The 20,396-nt window shown below is 43.9% G+C and overlaps 1 protein-coding gene across 1 annotated transcript in view; it reads right to left on the minus strand.

Annotated features, from left to right (window-relative positions):
- Positions 1–1,119: 1,119 nt before the first annotated feature.
- LOC146560364 (uncharacterized) overlaps positions 1,120–20,396 on the minus strand; it is a 34,407-nt gene continuing 15,130 nt past the window's right edge. Inside the window, exons 2-13 of the mRNA XM_085244438.1 lie at positions 16,235–16,480; positions 15,869–16,019; positions 13,799–13,981; positions 13,589–13,723; positions 13,296–13,490; positions 11,434–11,563; positions 11,188–11,331; positions 10,996–11,078; positions 8,081–8,308; positions 5,522–5,674; positions 5,315–5,370; positions 1,120–2,899 (exon numbers count right to left, since the gene is read on the minus strand). Coding sequence (XP_085100564.1) covers positions 2,692–2,899; positions 5,315–5,370; positions 5,522–5,674; positions 8,081–8,308; positions 10,996–11,078; positions 11,188–11,331; positions 11,434–11,563; positions 13,296–13,490; positions 13,589–13,723; positions 13,799–13,981; positions 15,869–16,019; positions 16,235–16,458 — 1,890 coding nt within the window. The 5' untranslated portion in view covers positions 16,459–16,480 and the 3' untranslated portion in view covers positions 1,120–2,691. The remainder of the gene's footprint in view (positions 2,900–5,314; positions 5,371–5,521; positions 5,675–8,080; positions 8,309–10,995; positions 11,079–11,187; positions 11,332–11,433; positions 11,564–13,295; positions 13,491–13,588; positions 13,724–13,798; positions 13,982–15,868; positions 16,020–16,234; positions 16,481–20,396) is intronic.

Consider the following 20,396-nt stretch of genomic DNA (forward strand, 5'->3'; position numbering starts at 1 on the left):
CACGTGAGTGCGGCATGAGAGCCAGCATGCAAATCTGGGCAACGCAAAATCTCTCACGCACGCACACACAGCTCTAGATTAGATGATGCCTCGAACATCTCACAGAAATTCAACCTGCAGACACGCTGCAGTCAAACTTGACCTTCCAGTGTGGTTTGCACCAAACTGGCTGTTCAGCTGGGATTGTTAAAGCTTCCTGGAGTCTTCTGGTCCTTCTGGACATCCAGGTCCTGCTGAGCTGGTTTGTAGCTGACACCGCAAGGAGGAAAACTGGCTCCTCCAAGTCCCTGATTATTGGCTGGAAAATGGACTGTGCACTGTGGGTGTGAGGTTTTTCTTTACAGTCAACCCTTTAAAACCAGCACATTTCAGGTCTGCAGCATGGATGTTGTCTGAATCCAAGAAAACAGATTATAAAATAAACTTTTCGTTTCTCCAAAGCCAGTTTGCTGGTTGATTCCTTTCTAGTCTCACCTGTGGCAATGAGCTGAAGACAGGCACTGAAAGAATAAGCTCAAAGATACAATCAGAGTCCGTCAAAGGGTGTCTGAGTTCAATAAGATGAAGAGCTTATTCATTCAGGAGCTCAGAGGGGATCCACCGCTCATGATGATTGGGATGTTCTTTGGATGGAGACTGCAGGAAAGCCAGAGGAAAGACCGAGGTCTGTCGTGGAAACACCTCAGTATCGCCTTCAGAAGAACTCAAGAAGGTGGCTGTTAAGAGGGAAGTGTGGGCATCTCTGCTTCTAGTGATTTTCTCACAGCTCAGACGGACAAATAGACGTTTAACTGCCAACTAAAGTGACCAAAAGAGACATTTTCTTCATCACTTTAAAATCCTAAACTCCCACATTACAGTCCTCCCCCCCATTCTGAGAATTAGCAAATACCATTTCAAACACCACCTCAGTGAATATTTAAGATTAATTGTAATTCCACTGAAGCTTCTCAAAGGGGGAAGGAAATTCAGGAAAGCCCGTTTGGCTCTTTAGATTCAGTCAAAGCTAAACTGCAGACAGTAACGTGGACTTTGACCAGAAAATGATCAGGAATTACTGAGGTCACTGATCAAAGATCAGAAAATACCACTTTTTCATTTAATTATTTTATTAATGTTAACACATTTATATATATAAAAAAAAAATGACATTTCATTGGACAAAAAGGCTTTTTTCAAATATTCAACAACACATCAAGAATTATTCTTGTATTAAAAAAAAAAAAAAAAAAAAAAAAAAGTGAAATGTATGAGGTGGCAGGCGACCAATACAAACGTCAGTTTTACAGTTATTTTGCCAACACACTTTAAAAACACATGATCTCATAATTATGTAGCTCATGACAGCAACAGAAAATGACTTTTCCCTCAAACATTTAGGAAGCTGTGCTGAACTCAGACTCACACATGGCATCAAACAGCTCTTCATACTGAAAACATGTGTGAGTGCTTCACATACCTCTGCAGAACATGACTGCCGGTCAGTCAAAGCTCGTCTCTCTGTTTAAAAAGACGCCATGTTGACTTCCACAGGCCCTGTTTACACCTCTCATTAATGTGCATCCACAGCTCCAAGAACATGAGGGGACCAGTTCTTCCAGGATGTCTCTCCCTACATTTTCTTTATGTTTGCAAAGACCAGATGCCAGAGTCCTGCACGGGTCCTGGTTGGCAACCCGGCCCCCCATAGCTCGGTAGACTAGCAGAGCTGTGAGCTGTGTAGGTGGTCCTTCAGTGTCGCCCAGACCACCTTAAAAATGGTCTGAGTAACCAGGTTTTAGTGCGTGAGAACAGCTCTGAACTTGGAAATCAACAGAGATGCTGGATGTCAGGTACCAACAGGGCCAAAGATGGGCTCTACAGTTTGATTCTCACAGAAGTCTGAAACCTTAGAAATAATAAAACGTACTTTTTCTAAATTGTAATGAAAATATTCCACCACAAGGTGGCAGCACGTTGAGCAGAAGGTTTCATTGTTGCCGTCAAACTGTCATCTTTTCAATCGCATTTTCTTTTAACTATTCTGAAGGATGAACTCTAACGAATCCAGAATAAGTCGGATTAGCTCGACTATTTTTGGGACGTCTTTACCTCAGTGCGCCACCTTCTGGTTTAAAGTCTTATTACACACAAAAAATAGAACCCGGCCCCGTTTAAAGTCTTTAAAGACTGAAGTGGTTTAGAAAAATGTTAACGTCACTCTCGGTCATGAGCTTGGACACAAACGCTGATGTTCACTCAAAGTGAAGCATTTTCCTGTAAAACATGCAACACTGTACAAAGTGAATTAGGAAAGTACCGTCACAGGCAGACGTGGACTATGAAGTACAAAATACTACAAATATTTGATATAAATGACAAAATTATATACAGTCATGTAGTGAGGGGGGAGGTCAGTTTGTAAGCTGCATTTTAACATTAGCACAGTTTGAGGACATCACCGTGGATATATAAACCTCTCCCATATCATTTTTACAGTTTTTACATAATGTGAGGTCCCTGCAAGTCAGTGAGAAGATCTCCAACATTAGGTGCATCCTGTGTATCATTGTATACAGACTTTCTTCCATCTTCTAGCAGAAGACCTGATTGTTTTTGTGGTCTTGTTTCAAGTTATTGCAGTTTGAACTGCTCACAGCGAGCTGCAAACCTCTGTCCTGAAGAGCCACAAGAAAGCGTTTCCACTGGCACTCAGGTAGGCGGGGGTCCATTGACGTATCTCAGTGTCAGGTGGCAGGTATGGGCCATCGTGTTGCTGCGGTGACATGGCTGCTCCGCGAAGACCCAGGCCAGACAGGCCAGCAGAACCAGTGCTGCAGCCAGGAGGAGGCAGAGGAGGGTGGGGGAGAGCGAGGAAGCAGCCCTGCTGCTGCTGCTGCTGGAGGTCACACAGGGAACACTGCAGGGGAAGGTGGAGGCGTTAGTGTTTGGTTTACCTGCCCGGGGAGTTTAAAGGAGCTCAGTGCAAACCATTAGGTTTTAAGGAGACCTGCTGATGTCAGATAAATTGAGTCAGGGCTGCGGTTTGCCATGTTTGATGTAATCTGATTTTGCCAACAATAACATTAGGAAGCAAGATGTAGATTCATTGGCCACTTTATTAGGTACCAATAACATGGCAGCAATTCTGCACATTTAGCCCTGCGGTTAAGACAGCCTGCTGAAGTTCAAACTCTGCATCAGAATGAGGAAGAAAGAGGATTTTACACACTCAGGTTTACAGATAATGGTCAGAAAAAATTCTCCGGGAGAAAGTGTCAGACTGCTTTAAGCTGAAGCAACACCAACTCAAATACTCACTCATTACAACCAAACTATGTAGAAGAGCATCTCTGCATCTCAAACCTTAAAGCAGACGAGCCACAGCAGCAGAAGACCACCGGGTACCACTGCTGTCAGCTAAGAACAGAAAGCTGAGGCTACAGCTCACAGACCCACCAAAACTGGACAATAACAGATGGAAAAAAGTTTCCCGATGTGTCTCAATTTCTGCTGCGACATTTAGATGGTGATGCTGACAGGATGGATGCATGCACCAGTTCAGGCTGCTGGTGGTGTGGGGGAGGTTTTCTTGGCACACTTTGGGCCTCTTGTCTAAACTCCGTAGCCTGCCTGAGCGTTGTTGCCGATCACCTCCATCCCTCAGTGAGAACAGTATCCCATCGTCTGATGGGACTTCACTGTGCTCACAGTCTCCACAGTCACCAGATGTAAAAAGTTAAAGTCATCAGAAACTGCCCTGGGAATACTCCATTTAAATAAAACCTGCAGAAAATATAATTGAGGCACTAAATCAATAATTAAAACATGAAAAGTTGAATAATTAAAGCATTTTAAGAAATTTGCTTTGGGCATCTGAAGTTTGAGTAGAAAGGCGAGTACTCTCAAAGCTGTGCAAATGGAAACTGACTGTTTATGTAACAGTTTTCTTCTCTTCCTGACCTCTCAGAGCTTTACATCCACACAGTCACATCAATCAAGGCAGTTCGAGCGCTTCATCTCCTCTCAGTCACCAGCCTGAGATGCGCGTCTTTGTGGTTCGAGAAGAAACGCGAGCAGCCGGAGAAACCTCCTCACACTGAGGCGACACCACAAACCTCATCTGGTCTCAGCATTTCAGGGACTTAAGTTCACAGACAAAGGCCGTGCTGATGGGACACACGACGCACACCGATTCCATAAAAAGTGACAAAAACATTAGCGTCCATTGTGCGTGGGAAGAAAACTTATTTTTACAGGGGAAAAAAAAAAAAAAAAAAAAAAAAAAAAAAAACCCTAAACAAGCACCGAGTGCGCTGCTACGTAATGGGAAATTCACAGAGAAACTCTCACTGCGGCACACCTACACCAGGGTAAACCTCCGCCTGCCTCACTCCTGCTCAACAGGTGAAAATAGAGCAACAGGACCGCTGAGTCTTTAACTTTATTTATTTTCTGCTGTGTTTTACTTGCATCTATTTGAAAGACTGAGTGTAAACACAAAAAATATTTTATTTTATGAGCTGGAATGTGCAGAAAAGAAGTTTAAATATTAAACAACTTTCTTTCAGTCAGAGAATGTTGCAGATAATTACATTTTTGCTTGATGCATAAAGTTAAAAGATTAAAACTAGTAAAACTAGTTTAAAAAGAGACTTTTCCATTTGATTACATTTTGTATGATGTATTATGTAGAAAAAGTAGACTTGGGCTGAAAGATCTATCACTTTATCACCTCTTCAGGTTGTAAATCATGTTTTTAAAAAGTAACTAAGTAACTAAGTAATTAATTACTTTTGAAAATAAGTAATCAGTAAAGTAATCATTAATTTTTTGGGGAAGTAATCGGTAATTAGTTACTGATTACTTTTTTCAAGTAACTTGACCAACACTGTATTCAACTGTCTAATCATATCCTAAATCTAGAGGTCAGATATTTATGTGACCAGCTTACCAACTTTGTTTCTATTCCCAGTTAAGTATTGAGTGATATTTAACCCTTTTATGGCTCCAAGCCTTTAAAAACAATACAGTCATCATCCTACTTTTGCATGTTTTCAGGTGTTTCTTTAAAAACACAGGCTTTGGGACACAGTGTCCCACATATTGAATATTTTAATACTTGAATCAGTTAAGCTTGGGCTGAGACTTAAGCATCATATCAGGCATATCTGCTCCACGTGACATCATACAGATCCGACAGTAGAAAAAACACTGATATAGTATTTACAGCAATCTGAACTCATAATTACTTTTGCATTTGCTGACCTGAACAAACTGTTAGAATGTTAGAACAGGACATGAGTTCCTCTGAGGGATTTCTGCGTTTCCTCACCTTTGTTCAGAGATGAGACGCTCGGGTTCCTCACAGCAGTACAGCTCCTCTTCCTCCTAAAAGAACAGAGAGCCTCCAATAATCCACACCAGTGTCAACAGCTTATAACTTTATAGATTTAAAACTATCTACCAACACGTCCAGATGCTTATTTTCTCCTTGAAGTAACAAAAACAAAGAGTTGTTATTGAAAACCCATCAGCTCACCGGTGCTTGTGACTGATAGTGGTTCCTCATCCTATCAGAGCTGGCCTTTAAATTCAGGTGATCTGATGGTGAAAGCCGCCGTGTGTCATCGTGGCAGCCATGGCTGCTGCTGGATGCATCAGCGTGGTTTTCATCCATGCAACCCTGCGACATCTGAACGTGGGGATTTTGGTAAACAATCGTAAATGTTAGAGTTTACTTCATCCTTCCTCAAATCACGGTGAATGTTTAAAGATGGACGACAACTCAGACACGGACGCTGTGTTTCTGAGCTTTGAGATTATATTTGCATTGTTATCCGTCAGATCGGAGAGCAGCAACATCGGGATTGAAGCATTAAGCAAATGTGGAAGTCCCAAAAACATGCAGCTCCTCAAATGTCCACTAGAAGCACCAGCAGTGAATCAGCCCACAGACGCCCAAGTTAACGTGGTTACAAACACCTGTTTGGTCTCTATGGCCAATGTCCTCCTTCATAACAGCTGTACGGGGATAGATTTTGTTTTATGACTCATTTTTCATCACGACGGTGTCCATCTTTTATATACAGTTTATATCCTGTCGCATGAACAAACGCCACACACTTCTGTTTTCATCACAAGTTTGCAGCTGCTGCAAAACATCGACAAACTTTGTGACTTTCTCCTTCGCTGCTCTCGATCTGGACTTGCAGCTAATTTCTCCTCCAATTTGTTTTGCACTCACTCGATAGTTTTTTCTGTAATGAACCTCCATTAGAAAGTCCCAGTGCTATTTCGCACAAACACGCGCTCAATCAAATTTGCATAATTCAAATTCAAGTACATAAAGAAATCTGATACAATAACACTTTGTCATATGAATTGACCCCTAAAAATGAATCCACAAACTTTCTTCCCTCTCTTCCTCATCTTTATAGATTTCCTGCACACGGACAGTTATGTGGACTGGCTCTAAGTCAGACGGAGGAAGACGAGGGCAAGGAGAAACTAAAGAAGGAAGAAGAAAAGGAGGAAGTCTGCGTGCTTCTCTGTTTTTATGGTGACAGTTAAAGTGCAGTCAGACGATGCATAAATCAAGACTTTATGGATTCATTCGGCGGCCCGAGGAGCAGCAGACGGGACGGAGGAAGAGGAGGATAAATAGATGCTATTCCCCAGTAATGAGAGCGAGGGAGAGAAAATGAAGGCTGAGGCCAATGAAGTCTAAATGGAGAGAGAAACATGAGGCCTGGAGAGGAGGGAGAGGACAGTTATTCAGGAGGATGAATCTGGGAGGAAAATAAAGGCTGATGGGATCTGTTGTGTGAGCTGCAACTTTAAACTGGAACATATAGACTGTGCGGCTGCGTCAGTGTAAAGCCTAAACCTGTATTAATGAGCTTCTGGGGACACTTCTGCCTCTTCACCCACACTTCGGGGACCCGACTACCATCTCAGGACAAACCAAGGTAAACAATAAGGACGTGAGTGAGCGCTAAACAAATCTGTGCTCTCCAAAGTCGGGCCGCAACTCGACATCTGTGAGCACGCAGGACAGATTTGTAAGAGCCGAATTGGATTTGTGTGTGTGATTGAGGACAAACTCATTAATGCAGCAGCTGTTTGGAGCCGTGCAAAATAAATTGTGTAACTAAATCTGAGAGATCAACAGAGCTTCTCTTGCTTACAATTATCAAATCTGCTCACGCTCACTTTTGGCAGTCAGCGAGGAGAGCGCAAACGGTTTAAAGCTGCGCGTCTGACATGTCGCTCACAGCTTCGATTTCTACAAACTTGCTTAAAAAGAACTTAAAAACTTTCTAACTCAATCAAAAAAGATATTACAGATGTCCGTGTGATATCTGCGTAGATATCAACTAAAGTTGAACTAGACCTGAGCTGTACTAGTGTGTAATTCCGCTTTTAACCACAAGGCGGCGTTCGATTTACCCTCCAGCACAAGACCTCTTTTCAGGCCACTGCTAGCTCCAAATTTGTACAGAATTCATGTTAACGCCACACTTTGCTGATTTATTTTGGTAGCTTCAGGAGCTCAATCTGTGAAGTCGTCGTTTTTAAATAGAAAACAGTACAAACATTAAATTAGACCAAACTTTGTGGTAAACTGCTGCCACCTTGTGGTGATGTTTGAGAAACCGACTGTCCTCAACTTTTTTTTTTTTTTTTTTTAACTGAACCCGTTTTCCTGGAGTTGAGCATTAACATTCAGCACATGAATATCATCTGCGTGTAAAACCTCCTGACCTGAGTCTGCTGACATTCTGCTTCACTCTCCCACAAACAGATGCTCTCAAATGAAGGGCCGACCTCGAGGGCACCGGCTTCGTTTTGAAGTGTTTAAATGGAAAATCAAACCGTTCTGAATGCACAGCTCCGCTCATGAACTTCTAATGACTTAAGATTTGTGAGAAGCGCAGCAGCACCAACTGTTTAAGCATCTCGGAGAATGTTATTTGTAAAGAATAAACTATAAAGATAACTTCAGTGATCGAGCGCGCTGTTCGGTTGTTTTTCATGGTTATATTTGGACCACAGAGGAAGTATAACCATGGATCTTGAACATTTTTTAAGACAGTACCTTCAGCCTCCCATCAGTCTGCACTTCTTTCGAACAGCACGTGCTCCTCTCTGGCAAAGCGGCGCTCTGGACTCTCAGCCACGCCTGCACGCGGCCTCCATCAAAGTCAACCGGTTCGCCGTCCTGTCGGTCGGGAGTCGAGGTCTTCCACTGGTCCCTGCAGCCCAGAGCTTCTGCCTTTTGGTCTGCGACAGGCGAGAAGCCCAGCTGAGTGTGATCAAGCCATTCCTGCAGACAGAGTTCATTATAGAAAAGTTTAAAACCTCACTGAGATGATTTAACTTTTTTATTTTCCAAGTCAAACTCAGAACTCCATTATCCATCCAGGTTTGCAAAACTTCCAGTTATTCTGCTCATTCCCACCTCCGTGTTTTATTATCTGCTGGAGCAGCTTAGCAAGAGTTTGAGTAGAAGAAGCAAACAAACAGGAAGACAGCATGAAATAAAGAAAAGCAGAAGGTTAATTTTGTTCCACAAAAAGGGAAAAGTGCATCCAGGCCGCTCACCACTAACTCTGCTTTGTGCTTGTACATAAAAGCTAAATGAAAGATCCTGTGTGTCCTCATGCAGACAGGGTCTATGCTGGTGTGTGAGAGCCTACAGGTTTATATTAACTGGTAATTATGTGAAAATGTGTTTAGATCTTTAAGTACTGTAACGAGTCGTGTAATTATTTTATTCTGACAAGTAATTAAGTAACTTAATTTTGCCAAAAGTAGTTTAGTAACAAGTAATTAAGTTATCAGTTATTTTTGAGTAGTCACCTCATGAACTGTAAGGTTTAGTTTATATCGATATTTTTTATTTTAATCTTATAGCAGCTTGTGTGCATTTATTTCTTTTCTTAATTTTTTTTTAAAACATTGTGGGAAATGATGCAAAGATTATCTGTGCTGTAAACATGATGTTCATTAAGACGACGCCACCTTGTGGTGCAGGTCGTCATTACACTTTGCAGAGGGCTCTCACAAAATGTACCTTTAATGAGTTAACTGTATAAAAAGATGACCAGGAACATTTTCAGTCATGAAATCACAAGAAATGGAAAAAACAAATCTTTTTACAGGGAGCCAGCGGTGGTGACTGTAGTGGACATGATCACAAAACTCTGCAGGCACGTCTTTTGAGTAGCACTCAGAATTCATGCGGCGTGCGAGCACCCAGAGACGAGGTCACACAGTCGCAGATTTAATGAAGTACGACCACACGAGTCCTCGGGGCAGGCGGTGCCGAGCCGAGCCCGTGGGGATGGCACGCTGACATCACGTCTTCGCCAGCCCAGTAAATAATGAGGCTGGGCTTATAAGAAAGCAGAGTGAGATGACACAAACTTTGATGTCTTTGTTGTGATCCTGCAGCTGTAATCAGATGCTAATTCAGTTTTACATGCGCCTCTCGTTTGTTTCTTTCCTGTTGGGCTTTGGGTTTCACCGACAGTGCGACACAGTGCGTTTGTCTGAAAGAGACAGAAATACACAAAAACGAGGAAGCTACAGGCTGCCAGAGGAGGACATTCAAATTACCTCAGACTCTGACAACGTCTGTCCTCGCCTTTGTTTCCCATCTTATTTTCCCCTTTTCCCCTCCTCTGCCTGTCTCATACAGCAGCTTTTTCAGCACACTGCAGCGTCTCGCCACAATAAAGCTAAAAAAGGAAACCCGACAACATGCAGAGGTGCCACGTTCTGCAGGCATCATCAATAAATCAGCAGAAGAGGAGGTGAACTGCTGTAACCAGCTCATACAGCCGACAGCCGCTGATGGGGAACGTTTTTAGAGAGCCGCTGTATCTGAACATCAATGACTGTGTGAGAGAGACAGAGGCAGGCAGACAGGCCTCTGGGCCATGCAGCATCTGGGTCAGAGCAGAACAACCAAGAGGAGAGAGCAAACAACACAATTAGGAGGCCAAACGCCACAAAGACTGGCTTTAATTTCATCCAGAGGTTTTTGCAAGAAAAGGTTTTCCAACATCAGTGTTTTGCTGGTTTATATCATCACGGTGTGCTCCAGACTACAGTTTGGTGGATGCTGTGATGGAGGTAGAGATGGGAGGTTTTGTAGCTATTTCATTGACTAAAATAACCAAATTATGTATTTTTTCAGAACCTCAAGAGAAATAAATGACTTTATCCATTCAAAAAACAAACACAAAAAACAATGTGGTTCATATCGATCGAGCTAAGGCGTTAAACCGGAGAACAAATCAAACACTGCTGGATGGTTTGACAATCACCTGTCATACAGATGTGAGTGTGCGCAGGCAGAAGGAATCACTTCTACCATAATGGAACTAAAGGTGTTCCCCAGGGTTCAATTCCAGGACCACTCATTGTGAGAATCTTGGTGGTATCGTAACAGCAAACTTTTTTTAGAGTGAAACAATCTCTGCGATTTAAAACTCGTTAACTGGTGACAAAAACGACAAATGATGATTTCAAACAAGAAAACTACTCATCACTGCAGTCCAGGGCTCGGAAACTGGAACCAGATTTTTACTTCAGAATCCAGTCCTGTCAGTCCTTAGAGGCCGGTAACGGACGAGCTGCTTCCACTTTTGTGCCACTTTGTGCGTGTCAAATCAGAAAACTGGAGTTTACGGTTTGTTTGAGGGAATAGAATAAATGTATCACAGTATCCTCCATCACCAAAATATAGATGAACTATTGACTCTGTAACAGTTTGATCAATAACAAATTACAGTGAAGTCACCGCAGTCGGGCGATTCCCATCCTTTGAAAGAGAAGCACGGAGTAACAAAGTAAATTAAAGGACATAAATGACAAATGGGCGGCAGAAGTGGAATATTTCCAAGAGTTTGTGCAGCAGGAAGTCTGCGGGGTTCACTGCAGATCACAATCAAGATTTCTTTCTACTAACCTGTGGAAATGGCTCAATGTTAGACTTTAACTCACCAAGTCTCCCTCCTGGTTCCCGATGTCGGCGCTGATGTCAGACCGAGAGTCAAAGGAACTCAGGTAGCTCCACCTCTTCAAACCTGCAGAAGAAAAAAAAAAATCCTGTTGAGAGAACAAATCTGCATTCTCACGGTGCCACCTTAGATTTCTTAAGGCGGTATTCCCGTGTAAGGTGAGGCATCTTCTTACCTGTGCTGGCACTGAAATACGATGAGTCGGCGTCGTCACGGGAGACAGAGCGTCCAATGTCAACTGACGGGTCCCACTCCAGCCCCAGGTGCTCATGGGTAGGAGAGGATGGAGGAGGAGGATGGTGAATGGGTGAGGGAGGGTCTGAGGAGGAGGCAGATGAGAGGTTTATGGTTCGTTTTGATCTTAATCCTTTTGTGAGTAACTGATCAAATCGACTCCTTCAGGTCAGAGATGTTGGTTTACCTTTAGGATGGTTTGACGATGCGGGGAGGTCCACATTTTGCTTTTCAGCTGTTCCCTCATCTTCTAAAAGACTCTCCGAAGGACAACCAGAGTCTGTAGCCTGGGACAGGATGCAGTCGTCCTCAAACACCTGGAGGAAGAGGATGGGGAGGAGGAAGAGGATATTTATGAGTGCTGGGGTTTGGTTGATGTGCATGTTTTTGAAGCTTGACTTCAGACTTTAATCACAGTACTCCGTTACTAGAGCACTCATGTCAGCCCACAACATTAAGTCCTTAATACGCCCGAGTTACTGTTACGCATCTCTATGACTGGAATATCTGGATAGTCCATTCAGGATTCCTGAATCTGGGAGCTACTGCCTGCAGACACGGCTTCTGGGAAAGATGGCCAATGTTTCAGATGCAGCCAGTAAATCTGAGCCAAAGAAACAAAGAGGGGCCTGATATAAGAAAGTCCAAAACACGGAGGCTTAGATGATGACAAAGAAACCTTGCTCACAAACAATAGGAAGCTAAAATAAAAAACGACAACTGATGCCAGTATATTCAGTCTATTCCTCAGAGACCTGTTACCTGCATGCAAACTAACCCTGAATTGTCAGCATGATGAAAATAGTAACCAGGAAGCTTCTTGGAACCAATCCGAGGGTTAAGTGGGCGTCCGGTTCAGTGGTCTCAGGATCTCGTCTCTGCTTCTTGGGGATGATGGTTTTATTGGCTTCGTCAGGTGGCGGCCAAGGTTGGAGCAGATTGAATGAAAATTAGCGCCTCAAAGTCTGAGGGCATAGTTCTCAGGTGGAAAGAGGGGAGTGTCAGGAATGAGTTGCTCCCACAGAGAGACGTATTCTGAGTTCTTCTCTGCGAGTGAAGCAAGAGATTGAAGAGCAAAGCCAGTCTACTGGGAAATGGCCACAAACCTTCAGTGGTGATAGAAAGAATGAGGTGGTGGATAAAAGCAAGAGAAATGAGATTCTGCCCAAGGGTGTCTGGGCTCAGCCTCGGGGATGGGATGAGGAACTCTGGGAGGGGCAAAGAGGCGGCCCACTAATCCTCATCATCGAAAGGAACCAGTTGAAGTAGTTCGGGTATCTGACCAGGATGAATCCTGTGTAAAATGTTCTGGGCATCATCCAATGGGAGAAGACCCTGGGACAGACCTAGGACACGGAGAAGGGGTAGACTGGGAATGCCTTGGCATCATCCCAAGGAAGGAAGGAAGGAGTACAAAAAACCTCATCCCTCAAGTTCTGAATATTCCCACTAACCTGAACGTCCCTTCAAACAAACTCATCCTGGACTTCATGAGGCACAGACGGCTCCAGGTGCCTCACAGGTGCTGATCTCACCTGTGAGGTCGTCTTTTCTTTGCACTACCTCAGAGCACTTTGCATCTGGTTCTCTGATGTGTGGCTTTATCATTTTCAAACATATTCCTGTTGATTGTACACAATTCTCCTGCATATTATTTATTCCTGATGTCTACTATTTATATTTTATTCCAGCACAGTTTGTGTGGTGCTATCGTTGTACATGTAGAATGACAATAAAGAGCTATTCTATTCTGTTCTATTTTATTGGGAGCTGCAGAGAAGTTCAATTTTACTTTCAAGAGTTTAAAATCAACATTTCAAACAGGTATTTGTGGGACACACTGTTAGTCTGTTTTGTGCCCTCAGGTTACCAGACTCATGCTGACACGATGCACAAACACCAAATGAATGATAAGTGTGATTACTTCAGATCCTGACATGTTTTTAAATGTCTAAAAGCACAAAAATCAAACACTATACCAATTACCTGAGACACGCTTTGATTACTGTGTGTGTGTGTGTGTGTGTGTGTGTGTGTGTGTGTGTGTACCAGTCTCATGCTGAGCAGCCGCGTGTGTGTTCGTCCAATGTTGTTGTAGACGTGGCTGCAATGCTGCAGCAGCTCCAGCAGCTGGCTCTCGACGTGCTGAGCGTCAGAAGGCACACTGTGCTGGATCAACGCTTCGCCGCGCTGCAGCAGGGCGTTCACACGCCCCGAATTCTCGCACACGCACTCCTGAAACGACTACGCATAAAAAAAAAAAAAAAAGACGAAATAAAATGAATAGCAAAGTAAAAACATGCAGAAAGAAACTGATGTGTCACTTCAAAACAAGCCCACACCTGCAGCTGTCTCAGTTTTTCACAGGCGTTTCCTGTCAGCTGCTCAACCTCGATCAGGCGGACATCCATGTCAGCCAACCAAACTGCAAGCTCCTCCCTTTGTGCATCAAACGCCTCCCACTCTGAGACAAAGAGCTGAGAGAGAGGGAAGAGTCAACTATAAAGAAGAGAGAGAAGTGAAATCCTCCTCAGAAGGTCTGACTCGCGTACCTGCAGTTGGCCTGTGATGGACTGCAGTTTGGCGCTCACGTCATCCCAGCGGCGGCCGCACTCCCTCGCCGATGACAGCAGCCGAGCCTGCATGGTACCCTGGAAGAGCCGAGTTAGTGTTCGATTCCTCCGTGTCAGGCTGTCCAGCTGGATGAGGCGAGGCCCCGCCTCTCGCCGCAGCCTCTGAACACACAAACACAAAGTGCATCTGAAGCAGATGTTTTTTGGTTTCCCAAATCCAGGCTTGATCAGGTGGAGATATTCTTATATTTGGAAAACTTGGACGAGCCTGCGACTGTTGTCTTCCAGAAAGAATGAAACCCGAATCAAATCTATGCGATATGCAATCAGTTCAGAAGAACACACTCTAAAAGCCCCGTTTCTGCCCGATTTCAACTAAATTGTGCATCAAAACAGGCTGAAAGAATTAAAACGAGTGTTTGTAGCTACAAATGTGGCTACACATCTACAATGTGAGCACAAAGCCTCACTTTGTACATGCCTGCTATGAAAGTTCTCCTCTATGCAGACAACTTTCCTGTTCTCAGGCACAACTTAGATCTGTTGTAGAAATCTTATAGACACACACACTTAAAACTACAGTGTGCACGACTCCAGATCCTGATCCCTCGTCCTAATATGTGGCTCACAAAAACCAACATAGCAATAAAGCAAATGCTAAAGCTTCAAAATGCAAAGTCCATAAACCAAAGGCTGACATGGGTTTATCACAAGGATGATAAATATACAACATATGGTCTTAGGACTAAAAGTATAAACAGATTTTAATCCGTTTTAGAGATTTGATGTTCATTTACCTGCAGATGCAAACCTGATCAGAACATTTTGCAAACCAGCATTTAACCTCTGAGGACCTGGCGTCCATATATGTGGACATCACATTTTGGATTGTCTAGACCAGGGGTGTCAAACTCAAACACACAGTGGGCCAAAATTCAAAACTGGAACAAAGTCGCGGGCTAACGTTAATATTTATTGAATTATATTTATTCCTCCAGATATAAGAACGAATCTTTTCTTATGGACTCAAACACGTTTTGCTGAAAAGCTTAATACTAAACAATATATATATTAGCTGTATAATACCAGCAGGCCAGCTCTGATAGTCATTTGGTATGGCTTCGCGGGCCAAATGTAATTAGGCTGCGGGCCAAATTTGGCCCGCGGGCCAGAGTTTGACACCTATGGTCTAGACCAAAATACAAAATTTTGCTCTACATGGGCCTGATGTCCACTTACGAGGACGATATACTGCCAAGGTCATATCATCATATGTGGACCTCAATTTTCTCAGAAACAAAAATCAGATTAAAAAAATAAAAAATAAAATCATGCAATTCTTTGTTTTTACATTCATCAGGTCCCAGTCAGTCCAAATAGCAAAGAGAAATTAAAAATGCCATGAGAGTTCGGGTCTTAGGAGGTTAATGCAGGAAGTAGGTGAACTACATTGGGGGCGTCTTTCTTTGTGAGAGGATCGTATTAATGACAGGAAACCTCAGTGACATCATAGAGATGCATAAAGACGCTCAGTCTCCCGATTCTCTTCCTTCTCCTCCTTTTCCATCAAATTCTAATTCAGTCTAATTGTGTTTCTCCTCTTCCTCATTTTGTTGGAGCTGCAGACACAATCAGTGTGAACCTGAATGAATTTGTGCAAACAAGAAGAATCTACAGCTTTTCGGTCAGAGGTGGTCTTGTTATTTAAGCCGGCAGCACGAGTAGATTTATGTGTTGATGCTGCCTGCTTCAGCTTTACGACTGGCTGCTGAGTGATATTTACACCCTGGCTGGGTGACAACTTTAACCATGTGCTGAACTTTGGCCCAGCTTTGCTCTGACCCAGGTTTTAATTTGTGCGAGTGCCTGAACACAAACAGAGCTCAAACATCAATTCTGTCACAGAGAGACAACAAAAGAGATTCAGTGCACAACAGAAATACAGAGGAGTCCAAGGTGAAAGATGGTTGCTGGAATCCCTGTGAGGTTAAAACACCTGAAGCCAAGTTTAGATTTCAGTTTCTGTTTAAGTTATTTCTTTTTCCCCACCTCAAACTTCTTCATTTCCTCCTTGGCGGTCTGGTAGGTAACGTGGACGGAGTTTGGGGAAGAGACGGCCTCCTCGGCCAATCTCAGCCAAGCATCCAAGTGGTCGTACTCCTTCATAAACTCGTGCCAGAGCAGCCATCTCCTCTCCAACCTGGCAGAAATACGCACAAAGTGAGAAGTTTTCAAGCTGAACAAGAAACCTGAGAAAAGTGTAACTGTGCTGTTATTAGTCTGCAGTGCAAATTCATCGTTCAAAATTGACCTCAGCTGAAAAAATGCTGCAGAGTAGCTGCACAGCAACTCTTAAAGATCTATCATCTGTTTTACTGATTACTCAGGTCTGATTATCAGCTGAAGGACACTCACTGTCCACAGTCCTGCAGGTCTCCATCTTGGCTCCAGCTGCTGTCGACTCGCTGCATTTCCTCCTTTAGCTCCACTGGAGACGACTGGACAGGAAGCCGGCACTGGTACAGATCCAGGAGGTGCTCCGTGTCACTCACTTCATCTCCGGGTACAACATCACTTCCTGCAGGGTTTGGGGTGATGCTGCTGTGGCGTTCCGAGGTGGGCAGGTCTATGCCAGGCATTTCAACATCATGTGACCTTTACCTGATGGAGAAGACGCCACTGATTAGAATTCACATTAATTCAGAGACCTATGCCTAACGCAACACGCCAACAATATTGGTTACACTAACCACTGCCAACCACCCCTCCGTGCTCTGCTGATCCAACTCTGGGTCAGTTTCTGTTTTTCTGAATTTTTGGTTGATATTCTGTCCATGTCCATTAATATTCAAACAAAATGAATTCATTTTATTCTGAGAAAACTTAAATTCAGCACTCTATAGCCAAATATGGAGTTACTGCAATCAACGACTAAACGAAAGTCCCAGTTTTGCCAAGTGTTTGTGGGCAATAAGGAGAATCTTTTTATTCCCACAATCTTTAGTTGTTCCTGAAGTTGATGCGACTGCTTTAACAAGGTGACACGAACACGTTTGAGACGGCGCTCCTGGAGAAGAGCAAACAACAAGAAATCAGGCTGCCAGTCAGTGGTTTAAATCCTCCGAGCCAGGAGGACGACCACACAGCCATGAGTCACCATTATCGCTTCCACTAGGACACACACACACACACACACACTATGAGTCACTCGGGTTCTTTATTGAGATTGAGCCAGAACTGTTCTCCATGAGTGGAGACAGAGCGGGTCTGATTTATGAAAAGCAGGACAAATTTACACTGCACCTTTCATTCAGTTGGTGCTCACAGTCTGTGTGTAATTATCTCCCGATTTACAGACGCAGCAGGTGATTACACACTCAGGACCTGTGACCGACATCCAGGCGCTCTGTGCACAATAAAACGCCATTTTCCCCTCCAAACGTCTCAAAATTAAGATGATCACAAACATTTTCAGACAGCATTCAGGGGATTTGGCAATGTGGAAGTTAAAGTAGACGATCATGTAATAAAAAGGTGCGTAAATAGGAGATTTTATAATTTAGCCCAGTTACTTGTGCTGCTGACTAACCTGCCAGCTGTTCTTCCCCAGATGATGGTGAGAGACGTCTGTAAAAGCTGTTACAGCCCAATTTAAACACGTTTAAATACGCTGCTCTTCTCAAAGAAAAAACACTTTCATATCTTAGTGAGGACGTTAATTAACAATGCTCACCATAACTGTAACCCTGACTCTAAAAACCACTTGTGTACACACACACACTCAAAACACTTCCTGTCATAAATCATACCCATCTATTGTGCGTTTAGTGGAGGAGCAGGAGTGTACTCTGAGATAAAATGAACACAGAGGAAACAGTGATGGCAGATCTGCCAGTCTCAGCTCAGTAAATTCAGACAAATGCAAACTGTAGAGTCTCATCAGAAAGTGTGCTGCAGGGATTTCACAGTTCAGTGAAGCTGAAGTTCAAGCTCAAGTTTAATGAAGAGAAAACTGCTCGTCCTCTGTGTTTGAAGACAGTCTGCTTGGTTTCCCTTTCCAACACTCGTAGTTTTCTGTGCACCTTTAGTTAACCTCTCAAGCCCCAAGCCTACCTGATCTCCTGCTTTCAGGGGGCAAAAAGCAGGAGATCAGGTAGGCTTGGGGCTTAAGAGGTTAATTAACTCTTATGATAAGGAAATAAATAGGAGAAAATATCATTTATGGTCACGTGTCGGTCAACATCTTTACTAGCTGATCTGTTTTTGTCCACCAGGGGGAAGAACAACAACATAATCATCATCATCATCATCATCAAGCTGACAGAGACCGTCTGTCCTCCTGCCAGTGAGCCATAAATCAGCGAGCCATCCCGAAAGAGGTTTTCCTGAATTCCCAAGATGCACGGAGGCGGTGTAGTGTAGTAAGTGTAGTAATGCACAGCTGTTTTATACAAGCCACATCTGGAGAGACTCTACGTAGCAGCCCCCTTATATTCAAATGCTTTGGCGACCTGTCCACGGTGCACCCCGCCTCTCGCCCTATGATAGCTGGGACAAGTTCCAGTAAACAGTTTCCTGATGAGTTTATGGTCTCAGATGTTGGATTGCAAACTCTCAGCACTGGCTTGTTTTTAGAGGGTTTTTTTCTTTTCAGCCCCTCAGGCTGCTGCTCAGTGATGCTATGATGGCCATCTTTTATATACAGTCTATAACTAACAGATTTCACCGTGTCGTCCGTTTGCTCCTCGTCCTTCCCTCTCCAGTCAGACAGCCACCTCAGGTGCTCGCACACACCTTTGTGTTTCCACCTGAGCACTTTAGTATCCCAGACTCATAGATCAGGCGCTGCCTGTCCTATCAGGCTGAGGCCGCCTCCTCCAGACTCCCACCTGGGGACTGAGTGTGTAACAGAGTTATGAGGCCAAGGCGTCAGACCTGGACCACTGAGGCTGCATAGATCCTGCTCACCTGTCTGCCTGCTACAGCAGAGCGTGTGCACCTCTCCAGTCTGCGTCCAGTTATATTTTAACCATTACACACCATTTATTTCTTACACAGCGAAAGCATGTGTGCGTGTCTGACCTGGACTTTACCTTCACACCAGTTTTATGGCTTCAGGCCTTTAAAAGCTTTAATCAGGTTTGATTGTCAGATGGTAAACGGAGAGCAGCTTTGTAATGTCACATCTACTGACCAATCATGTTTGAGCAGCAGGTTTTAGTTGCCTGCAGGTAATTCACTGCACAGGACTGATTAAAGAGGAACTCCCTGAACCGAACCACTGGTGGTGGGGAGGGAGCCGACACGGCATCTAGATCCATGTTTTGTGTAGGATAGAATAAAACAGCCGTTCATTGCCATTGTACGTGTACATCGACGCTGTGGTGCAGTCTGTGCCTGAAGTGGGCGATCGTGGCTCAAGAGTTGGGAGTTCGCCTTGTAATCGGAAGGTTGCCGGTTCGAGCCCCGGCTCGGACAGTCTCGGTCGTTGTGTCCTTCACCCGTTGCCTACTGGTGGTGGTCAGAGGGCCCGGTGGCGCCAGTGTCCGGCAGCCTCGCCTCTGTCAGTGCGCCCCAGGGCGGCTGTGGCTACAATGTAGCTTCCATCACCAATGGGTGGATGACAGGTTGTGTAAAGCGCTTTTGGTTCCACAGGGACTAATAAAGCGCTACACAAATGCTGGACATTTACCATTTGAAGTATGAAAGCGGCAGACAGGCAGGTTCATCTCAGTTCATTTAGTGACATTTATCACCTCAGTCTCCACAGAACAGACGCGAACATCTGCTTAACATCTGAACACACACACGGCTGTTTTCCCACTGAGCTCAAAGAGTGAATGAAGCTTCAGTATGTAGATTTACCAGACAGAGAGCAAGCGAGCATCTTTAACTGCTGATGAGTCGCCAGCTGCCTGCAGTACACACACACACACACACACGATTTAATGACTGCATCAACCTCACCCCCCACTCATTGAGTCTTATCAGAGACACGAGTGAACCCTCAGTCCCGAGCTGTCCTCTTAGTGCTGTCAGTGCAGTTTCAGACCCTGGAGGAAGTCAACATTAGTCTATTTTAGACCCAGCAGGTGTAAGACGTCGGCGTGACAGAGGAGGAAGCTGGGACAGGAGGCAGATGATCTGCTGTGATGCCCCTTAAAGGGAACAGCCAAGAACAAGATGAAGAAAACAGACTGAGCAGATCTAACTTTGACTCTTGCACGTCTTCATTCATAACAGCGTTTGGAATTGAACCAGTGAACAACATCCAACTCCACAGATAAAATGGACTCATTAACCTTTGTTGCATCTAAAGGAAAGTGCAATAAGAACAATAAAACATTTCCAGATATGCAGAATGCTTAAAATGAAGATTAAGGGGAAACAAAACTCTTTTCCGTTACTCTGCTGATCCCTGCTGCAATTCTCTCAGTAAAAACAAATGTAAGTTACGTCATGCAGCAGAAATTAAAAGTGAGTTTGAATAACAACACAATGTTACTAAGAGACTCTGGAAATTTGACAGGGTGGGAAAAAAAAAAAAAAAAAAAAAAGTGTTGAATTTCCTGTCAGA

Source organism: Mchenga conophoros, linkage group LG14 (assembly GCF_057382185.1).
Source record: "Mchenga conophoros isolate Kocher_MC1m ecotype Shallow Benthic linkage group LG14, M_conophoros_male_GT1.1, whole genome shotgun sequence".
NCBI classification, from domain to species: Eukaryota; Metazoa; Chordata; class Actinopteri; order Cichliformes; family Cichlidae; genus Mchenga; species Mchenga conophoros.